At 45.8% G+C, this 15,000-nt stretch overlaps 2 protein-coding genes across 5 annotated transcripts in view; both read right to left on the bottom strand.

The window, feature by feature from the left end:
* Positions 1–6,120, bottom strand: part of skila (SKI-like proto-oncogene a) — an 11,177-nt gene extending 5,057 nt beyond the window's left edge. The window contains exons 1-6 of one of the 4 annotated variants that reach the window (XM_060873686.1): positions 5,963–6,120; positions 4,014–4,846; positions 3,610–3,918; positions 709–759; positions 513–586; positions 271–395 (exon numbers count right to left, since the gene is read on the bottom strand). In XM_060873686.1, the coding sequence (XP_060729669.1) occupies positions 271–395; positions 513–586; positions 709–759; positions 3,610–3,918; positions 4,014–4,718 (1,264 nt within the window). In that variant the 5' untranslated portion in view covers positions 4,719–4,846; positions 5,963–6,120. Of the gene's footprint in view, positions 1–270; positions 396–512; positions 587–687; positions 763–3,609; positions 3,919–4,013; positions 4,847–5,962 lie in introns of all 4 variants that reach the window. The other 3 variants (XM_060873683.1, XM_060873684.1, XM_060873682.1) reach the window with 3 other exon arrangements.
* Positions 6,121–10,224: 4,104 nt separating this feature from the next.
* Positions 10,225–15,000, bottom strand: part of prkci (protein kinase C, iota) — an 18,559-nt gene continuing 13,783 nt past the window's right edge. The window contains exon 18 of the mRNA XM_060873687.1: positions 10,225–10,883. Within this exon, the coding sequence (XP_060729670.1) occupies positions 10,796–10,883 (88 nt within the window). The 3' untranslated portion in view covers positions 10,225–10,795. The remainder of the gene's footprint in view (positions 10,884–15,000) is intronic.

The raw sequence follows: 15,000 nt of genomic DNA on the forward strand, positions 1-15,000 counted from the left end.
ACAAGTGTGTGTGTGTGTGAGGGAGTGTGTGTGTGTGTGAGGGAGTGTGTGTGTGAGTGAGTGAGGGTGTGTGTATGTGTAAGTGAGTGTGTGTGTGTCTGTGTTTGTGTGCATGTGTGTGTGCGTGTGTCTGTGTGTGTCCATATCTGTGTGTCCATGTCTGTGTGTGTGTGTGTGTGTGTGTCTGTGTGTGTGTCTGTGTGTGTCCATATCTGTGTGTCCATGTCTGTGTGTGTGTGTCTGTGTGTGTGTGTCTGTGTGTGTGCTGACCGCGTGTTGTCCTGCTGTAGTGTTGTTTTAGCAGGGTTCCTAAAGTGTCTGCTCCATCACTCTCATTGTTCTTCTGTAGAGAAACGTTGGGTGCCACCATCTTATCGTAAGGGTACAGGCAGTAGCTGTCACACACACACACACACACACACACAACTTTAACATGAATTAAAGTCACTGAGGTTCTCTTAAGGCAGAACACTGTGTCAGTGGAAAACAGGAACTGTGAGAGGTTCCAGTACCTGGGATGGAGGATCGAAGGAGGTCCAACTTCCTGTTTGATGTCAGGGCACAGACGAGTAAAGGCCAGAGATCCCTACATACACACACACACACACACACACACATACACACACACAATTATTAAGAGCGCTTGTGTAATTAACTCATTACTCTTTTATTAATTACTGTGTTTACCTTTCTCTTCATGTCACACACCTGATCAGTGGCAGAACAAGACTTCCTCACATGGGAGTCCTCATCTACAACCTTCTGTCACACACACACACACACACACACACACACACACACACACACAATAAACAATAAGTAGAGTGACAACAGTACAAGACAAAGAACGTGTTTAAGTTATTTGGTTTAATAAACATATGAATTAGAAACAGAGTTCTTATGTAGGAGAAAACACTAACTAGGGCTGTGTGTGTGTGTGTGTGTGTGTGTGTGTGGAAACTTCCTCAACTGAAGCTGCTGACCTCTGTTCAGCTCCAGATCACACAGGGGTACATTTAGACACAGACACACTCTGTCTGACTCTGTCTCAGTCTGACACACACACACACACACACACACACACACACACGCTGACAGACAGAGAGGATGTGGTTATGGTGTCAGACGAGACAGCAGACAATGTTTCAGAAAAAGCCCACAGAGAAAATGGAGCCTGACACACACACACACACACACACACACACACACACACACACACACACACACACACACACACAGACGCACACACACACACACACACACACACACAGACGCACACACAAAAAGCAGAAACATACCAGGGAAGATAGACAAAGAAACACTCAGTCAGACAATTAGACATACATTTTATATAACACACAGACACACACACAGAGACAGACACACACACAGAGACAGACACACACACAGAGACAGACACACACACACAGAGACAGACACACACACAGAGACAGACACACACACACAGAGACAGACACACACACACACAGAGACAGACACACACACACACAGAGACAGACACACACACACAGAGACAGACACACACACACACACAGAGACAGACACACACACACACAGAGACAGACACACACACACACACAGAGACAGACACACACACACACACAGAGACAGACACACACACACACAGAGACAGACACACACACACACAGAGACAGACACACACACACACACACACAGAGACAGACACACACACACACAGAGACAGACACACACACACACACAGAGACAGACACACACACACACACAGAGACAGACACACACACACACACAGAGACAGACACACACACACACACAGAGACAGACACACACACACAGAGACAGACACACACACACACAGAGACAGACACACACACAGAGACAGACACACACACACAGAGACAGACACACACACACAGAGACAGACACACACACACACAGAGACAGACACACACACACACACACAGAGACAGACACACACACACACACAGAGACAGACACACACACACACACAGAGACAGACACACACACACACACAGAGACAGACACACACACACACACAGAGACAGACACACACACACACACACACACACACAGAGACAGACACACACACACAGACAGACACACACACACAGAGACAGACACACACACACAGAGACAGACACACACACACAGAGACAGACACACACACACAGAGACAGACACACACACACAGAGACAGACACACACACACAGAGACAGACACACAGAGACAGACACACACACACAGAGACAGACACAGAGAGAGACACAGACACACACACAGCGAGACAGACACAGAGAGAGACAGACACAGAGAGAGACAGACACACACACAGCGAGACAGACACACACACACAGACACACACACAGAGAGACAGACACACACACAGACACACACACACAGACAGATACACACCCTCTGTGTGTTTGTCTGACATCATCCAAGCTGTCTTAAAAAAAATCAGCTCTCATGTCTCTCTGTTCTCTTTTTAACTTCTGTTCCCACTTTCACAGAAACTTTCCTCAACTTAGGTTCTGTGTCTGTGTGTGTGTGTGTGTGTGTGTGTGTGTGTGTGTGTGTGTGTGGTGTGTGCAATGAAACCAGGCCAATGGAGGTAGTGTGACCCGAGCACATTGTTGACTCACAACAGCAGTGTGATGCAGTTGGCCAAGTTTCCCCCACATTGAGTCACACTCAGACAGTGTGCGCGCGTGTGTGTGTGTGTGTGTGTGTGTGTGTGTTTCCCATCAGTGACTGGATTAAACTGTGATGTCACAGTCAGTCATGTTAATGCTGTGTTCATTATCAGATCATTCCAAAGACAGACAAAAGAGGCAGAGAATTAAACACACAAACAGGTGTGTGTGTGTGTCTGGGGGTGTCCGATGATTCTACACTGACTCATCATTAGTGTTTATCACACACACACACACACACACACACACACACACACACACACACAATGATAGGCAGACAGATGTACAAGGACAAACAGAGAGACAGACACAAACAGACAGGCAGACAGATAAACAACAGGTTGATTCAGCAATAATGTTTATCTCACACACACACACACACACACACACACACACACACACACACACACACACACAGCTGTAACACACAGCACATTCTGACAGTCAGTCTAGCTGCAGACGGTTTATTAGTGTGTGACCCTGACGTGACCAAGGAAGCGAACTGTGTCTTTGTCTACAAACCTCCCCCTTCACGCACACACACACACACACACACACTCACACCTGCTGGGAAAACACACACACCCAGACCACCAGCTGTGAAACTGGGTCAGCTGTGGTTTACGAAAACAACTCTATAGAACAAATGTAGAGTCAGACGTGTCTCTCTCTCTCTCTGTCTCACACACACGCTGTTGCCCCTACACACCGCTCCTGACCCTAAAGAGCACCATTTCCATGACAACACACTTCCCATTAGGCTCAGTGATCATGTTTAATTAAAATAAATGTAGAATGCGGTGATCATATCACGCACCCTATTGAGCTGCTCCTTCAAGCAGAGCTCATTTGCAGCACAAAGAGCAGCGTGTGTGACAATGAGACGTTTTTTACCTGGTCCACAGGTGTGGTGTCTGATGTCAGGTGAAACTTCTCCTTCATCTGGTCAAGCACTGTGCTGAGTTTGGGCTCGTCTGCGGTGCCCTCGTAGCGACGGCTCAGGTGCAGGTAGCGCGGCCAGCGCGTGGAGTCGAAGCCCCAGTGGCAGGTGCGTTTGTCGGGCGTGCGGTGCGAGTGCATGACGAAGTTCTGGGGCGAGAACAGCAGCTGGCACTCCACACACTGCACACACGGTGCGTCCGGACGAACGTAGAACTGTGGCACAAACACGCCGCGACACTTCCCCAGGCACTGGTGTTCCACCTGGATGTAGAAAGTAATTCTAACACTTAATACATAATAAATATTATACATCAGCGCTGTAGTCATAAAGGACACCGTGATGATTTATTACTCACCTGAAAGCCGAACTGTCCGTTAACAGATGAACCTTTGACCCCGGGCTGGGGGCGGTTGTGGGTGGAGCCGGGACGGAGCAGCGCATTGCACAGCCTCTGAGCGTCGGTCAGCGTGATGAGGCCACAGGACGGGGCGTTGAAGGGCAGGATACCGAGCACTTTGAGGACGTGAAGCTGGTCGGCGTCACAGCGAGCACAGTAAACATACAGCTCATCACACACGGCATTAATCTGCTGCAGCGTAAAGTCTCGCAGGACCGAGTTCAAAACCTGCGGCAGACACAGACGCTTCTCTCCGCCCACAACAAAGCTGGAGATTGAGTCGCCCTCCAGCATCGCGTGCGTCAACTCGGTCGACCTGTCGCTCGGCACCAACAGAGGCCCCGCCCCCAGGACAGAGGGGGAAGGAAGGGGTGGGGCGACGGGCTGCGGTGAGGTCGTGTCTGTGCGTGCGGAGAAAGCGGCCGGTCCTCCCAGTGAGCTCCGGCTGCTCAGCGTGAACTGAGCCAGAGTGTGTTTGAGACCCGGACTCAGGTCCAAGGCTTTGTCACACTCCGAATCTTCCCGTTTCACTCTGCACGTCAGCTTCATCTCCGCCATCAAACGCTTCTTTATGGGCGCATCCTCTGGTCTGTCCCTACACACGCGCTTCCCCCCGTACTGCAGAGCACTCATGTCTCTAACTGGCACCGTCACACTCGCCATGCTGTCTCTCTCTCTCACACACACTGTGACCTGTCTGCCCACACGTGTCTCACACCTCCACGGTCTTCCTGTTGGCTCGTCTCACAGCCTCAGTGTACTGGCATGGGGACAGAGTAGAGTTCCACTTCCTGTTACAACAAAAACAATCAGAACCGAGAGATAAAAACTGAGTATATTAAATGTCTTAATTAAAGCCTCATGATTTCCCTGAGCTGTAAATACACCTCAGTCAGCTTTATGACTGTTCTATTACTAACACCACTCTATAATCACTAACATTTATCTCTCACGCTTTTCTGTCTACATTAATCACTAGTTAAACCGACACAAACACGTGGTGGTCAAAAGTATAAATGTGAAATAAGCGACGTGTCTCAGGTCAAACCGAGTTGTTTAAACCCTCAGCGACAGACAGATCATTAATAGAGCTGTGAAGCTGCGGCTGTGTCTCAAACGACCCACTTCTGTCTACTTAGGTGCCCTAAATCATGTCCTACTGAACAGCAGCGTCTGCGCCATACGGAGCGCGCTAGAGGCCGCCGTTTGGAACACAGCCATAATGCGCTAAACCCTGCAGGGAAAAATACACCACACACACACACACACACACACAGACAGACATACACACACACCACACACATATATACACATATCCACACAGACACACACGCATACATACACACACGTTATACTTATACACACACACACACATACATTATATATACATTATATATATATATATATATATATATATATATATATATATATACATATATACACACATATACATATATATACACACACACACACACACGCATATATACACATATACACACAGACACACACGCATACATACACACGTTATACTTATACACACACACACACACACACACACATTATACTTATACACACACACACACACACACACACACACACACACACACACACACACACACGATAAAACGTCAATTAAAGAAGTGTTTAAATAAGAACGTACTAGCGGAGAGTCTGAGGGAGAGGCTAAGCTATGCTAGGCTAAGCTAGTTAGCTCGTCGGCTAACGTACGTCCTGCTGATGTTATCGTCGCTCGACAGAAAAATCCACTCAAAACGTCTCTATTTCGGTGTCACGAATTAAAAACTGCTGTTTCTGAACGTATACTACAGTAATCACGACCACAAGGTTCCTGCCGAGCGCTTGTTGTTGTTCCAGACAGAAGTTGAGGAGGATTTAAAAGGACTTACCTTCGTCTCCTCTCAGTCTGTCTGGGTTTCTCTCGACAGCGCCAGACGGGGAAAACCTCACTAGACTGCGTTTCCTACCCGTATTCCGCCCTTCTGCAGTACGATTGGCTGCTAGGATTGTCTGAAAAACGGGTATTAGCCAATCACAGCTCGAAGTAGTCTGTAGGGGGCGGGGTGTGTTCGTTGAAATATGGGTGGGATCTTAAACACAACGGATTTTTTCCTTTGATCGACGCAGTGAAACAAGTTCAAGTTTCGAGCTGATTTCCTCCAGTTTCCTCTCATTACTGTAGTCACTTACAATAAAGATCGTTATTGTGGATCTCACCTCACATACACCTGCAGTGATGAAGCTCTGCTGCTGTTTACATCCACAGCGATAATAAACGTCATTTTGGGAAAAAGTGCAGAATTATTTGGGAAACTTTCTCATTATTATTATTATAATAATATTATTATTAATGCAGTCATACAGATAATAATAGTGTGGATTCTGACCTGTAAACTTCACTGTACTTTAATGCAATGAAATATTTTACATCCTGAGAGGGAAAAAGTCATTTCCCCTTTTATATCATGTCCAAACGTTTTAGTCTGAATCCGCCATTTTAACACACACACACACACACACACACACACACACACACACACACGCGCGCCCTCTCACAGACCCTACAAATGTGGGGTAATACACACACACCCATGCAGACCCTATAAATGTGGAGTAACGAACACATACACACACGCCCCCTTACAGACCCTATAAATGTGGGGTAACACACACACACAAATACACACTCACCCTTGGAGACCATATAAATGTGAGGTAACACACACACACACACACACACAAATACACACTCACCTTTGCAGACCCTATAAATGTAGGTAACACACACACACACACACACACACACAAATACACACTCACCCTTGCAGACCCTATAAATGTGGGGTAACACACACACACAAATACACACTCACCCTTGCAGACCCTATAAATGTGAGGTAACACACACATACACACACACGCCCCCCTTACAGACCCTATAAATGTGGGGTAACACACACACAAATACACACTCACCCTTGCAGACCCTATAAATGTGGGGTAACACACACACAAATACACACTCACCCTTGCAGACCCTATAAATGTGGGGTAACACACACACACACACACACGCCCCCTTACAGACCCTATAAATGTGGGGTAACACACACACAAATACACACTCACCCTTGGAGACCATATAAATGTGAGGTAACACACACACACACAAATACACACTCACCCTTGCAGACCCTATAAATGTGGGGTAACACACACACAAATACACACTCACCCTTGCAGACCCTATAAATGTGGGGTAACACACACACACACACACAAATACACACTCACCCTTGCAGACCCTATAAATGTGGGGTAACACACACACACAAATACACACTCACCCTTGCAGACCCTATAAATGTGAGGTAACACACACATACACACACACGCCCCCCTTACAGACCCTATAAATGTGGGGTAACACACACACAAATACACACTCACCCTTGCAGACCCTATAAATGTGGGGTAACACACATACACAAATACACACTCACCCTTGCAGACCCTATAAATGTGGGGTAACACACACACACAAATACACACTCACCCTTGCAGACCCTATAAATGTGGGGTAACACACACATACACACACACACACACCCCCTTACAGACCCTATAAATGTGGGGTAACACACACACAAATACACACTCACCCTTGCTGACCCTATAAATGTGGGGTAACACACACACAAATACACACTCACCCTTGCAGACCCTATAAATGTGGGGTAACACACACACACACAAATACACACCCTTGCAGACCCTATAAATGTGGGGTAACACACACACACACAAATACACACTCACCCTTGCAGACCCTATAAATGTGGGGTAACACACACACACAAATACACACTCACCCTTGCAGACCCTATAAATGTGGGGTAACACACACATACACACACACGCCCCCTTACAGACCCTATAAATGTGGGGTAACACACACACACAAATACACACTCACACTTGCAGACCCTATAAATGTGGGGTAACACACACACAAATACACACTCACCCTTGGAGACCATATAAATGTGAGGTAACACACACACACACAAATACACACTCACCCTTGCAGACCCTATAAATGTGGGGTAACACACACACACACAAATACACACCCTTGCAGACCCTATAAATGTGGGGTAACACACACACACACAAATACACACTCACCCTTGCAGACCCTATAAATGTGGGGTAACACACACACACACAAATACACACTCACCCTTGCAGACCCTATAAATGTGGGGTAACACACACACACAAATACACACTCACCCTTGCAGACCCTATAAATGTGGGGTAACACACATACACACACACGCCCCCTTACAGACCCTATAAATGTGGGGTAACACACACACAAATACACACTCACCCTTGCAGACCCTATAAATGTGGGGTAACACACACACAAATACACACTCACCCTTGGAGACCATATAAATGTGAGGTAACACACACACACACAAATACACACTCACCCTTGCAGACCCTATAAATGTGGGGTAACACACACACACACAAATACACACTCACCCTTGCAGACCCTATACATGTGAGGTAACACACACACACAAATACACACTCACCCTTGCAGACCCTATAAATGTGAGGTAACACACACACAAATACACACTCACCCTTGCAGACCCTATAAATGTGGGGTAACACACATACACAAATACACACTCACCCTTGCAGACCCTATAAATGTGGGGTAACACACACACACAAATACACACTCACCCTTGCAGACCCTATTAATGTGAGGTAACACACACACACACAAATACACACTCACCCTTGCAGACCCTATTAATGTGAGGTAACACACACACACACACACACATGCCCATGCCCCCTTACAGACCCTATACATGTGGGGTAACACACACATACACACACATTCCAAAGTTCCAGCTTTACTCTGTCATACAGCACTGACACTGGAGAACCTTTCACCACGTGATACACAGTGTGTGTAGTGTTCGTCGTACGCGTCTACACTATAGATACTATAAGACTTTATTACAAGACCATTCCAGAATAAACCCCATCACTCCTCAGTGGTGTTGAAGTTCTTCAGCAGCCATTTGTCAGGGTGTATCACCATGGTAAAGAGTCGGTGTGTGTTCACACACACATTTGCTAACACCACACACAGATTCACACTCTGAATGCTAACAAAGAACCTCCTCCACATACACTTTTGATACATACACAATCAGACAGCTAGACAGAGTGTATAGCACACAGTACAGCAACACCACATGTAGTGTGTGTGTGTGTGTGTGGAGGATAAAGAGATGGAAATTCGATACACTCAGTTCATTAGATGACTCTCGGGAAGTCTAAATACTCCCCTGAGAAATAGTCTGTCTCTCTCGCTCTCTCTCTCTCCCACACACACGTGAAAAATCAGCAAGTTTTTGATGCTAACTGATGAGCTACAGTTAAGTTACTCAGAAGATCAATGCTAATAATTAAAACGAAGAGTTAATGGCGAGGTCAATACCACACCATCAAGTTTGTTTTATTGCACTGTTTCACTTTACTTTGTAATACACAACACTAACAAGTGTGACATTTACACTGGTGGTGTGTGTTTTACACACACTCAGCTTTTCATGTCGCTCAGCACACACACACACGTCTTTAAAGTTCACACACAGTGCACAGATTCACACTGACCTCTTGACCCTGGTGTCTCCCACTGTGACCTCCTGACCCCTGCTGGTCTGTGTAGTCACATGACCTCAGCTCACAAGGGTCAAAGCTAAGGCACCATTTGTTAAGTCTGTAGTGTGTGTGTGTGTGTGTGTGTGTGTGACTGCTTTTTTAAAATAGCACTGGATTTAAGCTTTAGGTGTAAACTGATTGCCAATCAAAAGCTTATTATTATTATTTTCCCAGTACAAGTTATAGATTTCCCCCCGACACATACACAGGTTTCTATAGTAACCCTGTAAACAAGTGGTTACTATAGAAACCATAAGGTATTAATATGAGCCTGCTCTACAGTCAGAGCTGCTGATAGAGAGAACGAATCGACACTGACGACCAATCAGAGTCCAGAACTCAGCAGTGTGTGTAACAGTGTGATAAGTGTGTAATAAACGTCTGATCGTCGTTATTATCCCATGTGTTTTTATTTAAAACTGATTTTTTCCATTTAACAGCTTGATCAGGGAAACAAAAATAATAACAATAATAATAAAAATAACAGGAATAAGAACAGTGGAATTCCATTAGTGTCTCATTTCATCTAAAAACAGAGGAGGTCATGACAGAGCTCTTGTACACACACACTCCCTCTCTCTCTCTCTCACACACACACACACACACACACGTTATGACTGAATGAGAGTAGTGTCTAGCCTGTAGTGTGTAAGGAATGCATAATTAACTGTAAAAGGATGTACTTAATAACAAGCTCTAGTGTGTGTGTGTGTGTGTGTGTGTGTGTGTGTGTGTGTGTGTATAAACATGTAGTGTTTAATTTGGTCATTAGTGTCCAAGGCTCAGCAGCAACGGACAGAGTGAGACAGACAGGAGAGAGAAAGTGAGGAGCAAATCTACACAGTATAATAAAAAATAATTGGCAAACACAATGGTAGCTACACACACTCACACAGTCAGTCACACACTCACACACACACTCATACACAGACACAAAGATGCACACAGGCGGTGCACTCTCCTTACACACACTCCTCCGCTGACATCAGCAGTGGGTTGATGTACTCGAAGCCTTCAAACTCTGACTGGTCAATCTTCTTCACCACATCACTGCAACACACACACACACACACACACACACACACACACACAGATTAGATCAGTGATGCAGTTAGTGTTGCTGTAGTAGTTCAGACAATGATGTAACTCTGATCCATTAGTGAGGCAGAGCAACATGCTTCCTGTTTTCTTAAAGAAAAAACCCATGAATGACACACAAACACACACACATACACACACAATCTCAGACACACACACACACAATCTCAGACACACACACACACACAATCTCAGACACACACACACAATCTCAGACACACACACACACACACACAATCTCAGACACACACACACACACACAATCTCAGACACACACACACACACACAATCTCAGACACACACACACACAATCTCAGACACACACACACAATCTCAGACACACACACACACACACTCAGACACACACACACACACAATCTCAGACACACACACACACAATCTCAGACACACACACACACAATCTCAGACACACACACACACAATCTCAGACACACACACACACAATCTCAGACACACACACAATCTCAGACACACACACAATCTCAGACAGACACACACACAATCTCAGACAGACACACACACAATCTCAGACAGACACACACACAATCTCAGACACACACACACACAATCTCAGACACACACAATCTCAGACACACACACACACAATCTCAGACACACACACACAATCTCAGACACACACACACACAATCTCAGACACACACACACACACAATCTCAGACACACACACACAATCTCAGACACACACACACACACAATCTCAGACACACACACACACACAATCTCAGACACACACACACACACACAATCTCAGACACACACACAATCTCAGACACACACACACACAATCTCAGACACACACACACAATCTCAGACACACACACACACAATCTCAGACACACACACACACAATCTCAGACACACACACACAATCTCAGACACACACACACAATCTCAGACACACACACACACAATCTCAGACACACACACACAATCTCAGACACACACACACAATCTCAGACACACACACACAATCTCAGACACACACACACAATCTCAGACACACACACACACAATCTCAGACACACACACACACAATCTCAGACACACACACACAATCTCAGACACACACACACACACAATCTCAGACACACACACAATCTCAGACACACACACACAATCTCAGACACACACACACAATCTCAGACACACACACACACAATCTCAGACACACACACACAATCTCAGACACACACACACAATCTCAGACACACACACACACAATCTCAGACACACACACACACAATCTCAGACACACACACACACAATCTCAGACACACACACACACAATCTCAGACACACACACACACAATCTCAGACACACACACACACAATCTCAGACACACACACACACAATCTCAGACACACACACACAATCTCAGACACACACACACACAATCTCAGACACACACACACAATCTCAGACACACACACACACAATCTCAGACACACACACACACAATCTCAGACACACACACACACAATCTCAGACACACACACACACAATCTCAGACACACACACACACAATCTCAGACACACACACACAATCTCAGACACACACACACACAATCTCAGACACACACACACACAATCTCAGACACACACACACAATCTCAGACACACACACACAATCTCAGACACACACACACAATCTCAGACACACACACACACAATCTCAGACACACACACACACAATCTCAGACACACACACACAATCTCAGACACACACACACAATCTCAGACACACACACACACAATCTCAGACACACACACACACAATCTCAGACACACACACACAATCTCAGACACACACACACAATCTCAGACACACACACACACAATCTCAGACACACACACACACAATCTCAGACACACACACACACAATCTCAGACACACACACACAATCTCAGACACACACACACACAATCTCAGACACACACACACAATCTCAGACACACACACACACACAATCTCAGACACACACACACAATCTCAGACACACACACACACAATCTCAGACACACACACACACAATCTCAGACACACACACACACAATCTCAGACACACACACACACAATCTCAGACACACACACACACACACAATCTCAGACACACACACACACAATCTCAGACACACACACACACAATCTCAGACACACACACACACAATCTCAGACACACACACACACAATCTCAGACACACACACACAATCTCAGACACACACACACAATCTCAGACACACACACACACAATCTCAGACACACACACACACAATCTCAGACACACACACACACAATCTCAGACACACACACACACACACTCTCAGACACACACACACAATCTCAGACACACACACACACAATCTCAGACACACACACACACAATCTCAGACACACACACACAATCTCAGACACACACACACACAATCTCAGACACACACACACACAATCTCAGACACACACACAATCTCAGACACACACACACAATCTCAGACACACACACACACAATCTCAGACACACACACACACAATCTCAGACACACACACACAATCTCAGACACACACACACACAATCTCAGACACACACACACACAATCTCAGACACACACACACACAATCTCAGACACACACACACACAATCTCAGACACACACACACAATCTCAGACACACACACACAATCTCAGACACACACACAATCTCAGACACACACACAATCTCAGACACACACACACACAATCTCAGACACACACACACACAATCTCAGACACACACACACACAATCTCAGACACACACACACAATCTCAGACACACACACACACAATCTCAGACACACACACACAATCTCAGACACACACACACACAATCTCAGACACACACACACAATCTCAGACACACACACACACAATCTCAGACACACACACACAATCTCAGACACACACACACAATCTCAGACACACACACACAATCTCAGACACACACACACAATCTCAGACACACACACACACAATCTCAGACACACACACACACAATCTCAGACACACACACACAATCTCAGACACACACACACACAATCTCAGACACACACACACACAATCTCAGACACACACACACACAATCTCAGACACACACACACAATCTCAGACACACACACACACAATCTCAGACACACACACACACAATCTCAGACACACACACACAATCTCAGACACACACACACACAATCTCAGACACACACACACACAATCTCAGACACACACACACAATCTCAGACACACACACACAATCTCAGACACACACACACAATCTCAGACACACACACACAATCTCAGACACACACACAACAATCTCAGACACACACACACAATCTCAGACACACACACACACAATCTCAGACACACACACACACACTATCTCAGACACACACACACACTATCTCAGACACACACACAATCTCAGACACACACACACAATCTCAGACACACACACACAATCTCAGACACACACACACAATCTCAGACACACACACACAATCTCAGACACACACAATCACCAATCTCAGACACACACACACACACCAATCTCAGACACACACACACCAATCTCAGACACACACACACACAATCTCAGACACACACACACCAATCTCAGACACACACACACACACCAATCTCAGACACACACACACACCAATCTCAGACACACACACACACCAATCTCAGACACACACACACTCTCAGACACACACACACTCTCAGACACACACACACTCTCAGACACACACACACTCTCAGACACACACACACTCTCAGACACACACACACTCTCAGACACACACACACTCTCAGACACACACACACACTCTCAGACACACACACACTCTCAGACACACACACACACTCTCAGACACACACACACACTCTCAGACACACACACACACTCTCAGACACACACACACACTCTCAGACACACACACACACACTCAGACACACACACACACACACACTCTCAGACACACACACACAAAC

The sequence above is a fragment of the Tachysurus vachellii genome, chromosome 7, assembly GCF_030014155.1.
Source record: "Tachysurus vachellii isolate PV-2020 chromosome 7, HZAU_Pvac_v1, whole genome shotgun sequence".
In the NCBI taxonomy this organism is placed as follows: Eukaryota; Metazoa; Chordata; class Actinopteri; order Siluriformes; family Bagridae; genus Tachysurus; species Tachysurus vachellii.